The sequence below is a fragment of the Orycteropus afer genome, unplaced genomic scaffold (assembly GCF_000298275.1).
Source record: "Orycteropus afer afer isolate SDZICR_OR568_19922 unplaced genomic scaffold, OryAfe1.0 scaffold00085, whole genome shotgun sequence".
Classification (NCBI taxonomy): domain Eukaryota; kingdom Metazoa; phylum Chordata; class Mammalia; order Tubulidentata; family Orycteropodidae; genus Orycteropus; species Orycteropus afer.
The window spans coordinates 9,893,888-9,895,913 of record NW_006921672.1 but is presented as its reverse complement, the minus strand read 5'-3'; the positions used below and the strand labels follow the sequence as shown (position 1 = coordinate 9,895,913).

Below are 2,026 nucleotides of genomic sequence, written 5' to 3'. Positions count from 1 at the left end.
ACAAAAGCACAATATAGACTAAAGGATAGCAATGACTTTATTAGGAAATGATTAGGGAAATTTGTCTTGAGCTTGGAAGACAATGTCAAGTCAACATGAAGAGGAGAAAGTTAAGACACTGGGAGAAAAAACATGATTAAAAAGAAAAAGTAAAAATAATAAGGATTTATATTTAGTTTACATAATGGGAGAGAGTAATGGTCATTTGTTCAACACTGAGCAATGACTTTAGGTCAAGGCCACTGGAAGAAGACCTGCAGCTGTCAGAGAGATCAATAGTTAAAGAAGAAGAAAACCAGAGTGAAGTCAACTGCACCCTATGAGACAACCCACAGAGCCTTTTGTTCAAGAAGATGAGTAATAGGAAGATGAGAAAGCATGCTGAATGCTAGCAATGTGTGATGGTCTGACTAGGGAACTGTCAGGTTTGTGTTGTGAGAAGGCTGGTCTATGTAGATGATTCTATGGTGAGGGGCTCAGCAGCAGGAAGGTTGGCAGCAGCTGGATTCACAGCAGGATGGCTGGCAGCTGGGCTGGCAGCTGACAGCCCCGAAGCTCTCAGGAAGGCAACCAGGCAGGCAGACGGTGGTTGGGTGGTAGCAGGTTCTATGGCAGTACACAGGGCCAGAGCAAGCTGGCTGGCAGCAGTAAGTAGGGGGGCAGCAAGGCTGGCAGGGGCTGCACTCACAGCCGGTGGGCTGGCAGCAGGGTGTGCTGCAAGTGGAAGGTTGGCAACAGCTGGTTTCACAAGTTGGTTGGCAGCAGGTGGTAGAGCAGGTGGTTTGACAAGTTGGGCGACAGCAGGGCTGGCAGCAGCTGGACTCACAGCAGGTGGGCTGGCAGCAGGTGGTCCTGCAGCAGGTGGGCTGGCAGCAGGTGGGCTGACAGCAAGTGGGCTGACAGCAAGGGGAGCAACAGGAATGGGTCATGGTGTCAGGTGTGGAGAGAGAGTTTCTATTCAGAGGTGAGTTTCCTAGATTCTGAGAACTCTTTCTGGTCTGGGGCTTTTATACACTGGACTGTCAAAGTTTGAACCAATAAGCAGGACTTTTCCTTGTTGTTGTCTGTGTTGTTTTCTATCATCATTGTGGCAATTGTCAAGGAGGAAGTTGTTCTTTAAGTACTATGTATCTTCTGAAAATAAATGTTTAATGTTTCTTAATTGAGAATTACTCACAGAAACTTTCCAGATGAAAGGAAGGTGGTCACATCATCAGCATCCTCCTGCTCCAATCATTGTCTGGTCATGTGATAGTTCCAGTTGGCTTAGGAGGGTCAGACAAGTTGTTCCTCCTGGCTTTCTTCCTGTGGCTGTACTTAGATTAGGAAGTGCACTTGGAGAGGCATATGATGCTGATTCATTTAGTGATCAATTGAAACCCTGACTGGGTCCAAGTCTACTCAGCACAAAAGCCTGATATCAATAAATAGGCATCTGTAGCAACTACTGTATCTTGTATCCCAGTTCTATCAACAGTACATGAGAAGAGGATGTTTAGTCAATCTCTTCCAGAGGGCAAGAGTGAATAGAAGCTGAAGCAGTATCTTGGGATTCAGAAAGCATCAATTACTTCATGTCTTATGGTGACCAATCACCCTGGTTTTCTCAAGGCTGAGGAGTTTCCCAGGTTGTGTGACTTTCAGTGTTACAACTTGGATAGTTCTTGGCAAAGCAGGACAAGTTGGTGACTCTAGTCCTGACCCTGTTTATCAGCAGAGTCACTGATTTGAGATGAGGCACTCTAACCTCCACATTTTTTTTTTTTTTATATTATGGTAAAAATATCCATAAGAAAATATTTACAATTTTAACATCTTTTACATACACAGTTGTGGTAGTTACATTTGTGTGTCGACTTGCCTGGGGCCTGGTTGAGTGGCTGGGCAGCTGGTGGTGGTTATTCCCCATGATGAGACTGGCAATCAACTTCATGGTGGGATCTACCACAAGCAGCTGAGTAGCTGCCTTTGGGTATGTGGTCTGCTTCCTGTATATAAGGAGAAGCCTTTGGGAATGGTCTCTAGC

The 2,026-nt window shown here is 45.5% G+C and overlaps 1 protein-coding gene across 1 annotated transcript in view; it reads right to left on the bottom strand.

Moving 5' to 3' along the window:
* Positions 1–476: 476 nt before the first annotated feature.
* LOC103198102 (keratin-associated protein 9-2-like) overlaps positions 477–2,026 on the bottom strand; it is a 26,353-nt gene continuing 24,803 nt past the window's right edge. Inside the window, exon 3 of the mRNA XM_007942202.2 lies at positions 477–954. Within this exon, the coding sequence (XP_007940393.2) occupies positions 477–954 (478 nt within the window). The remainder of the gene's footprint in view (positions 955–2,026) is intronic.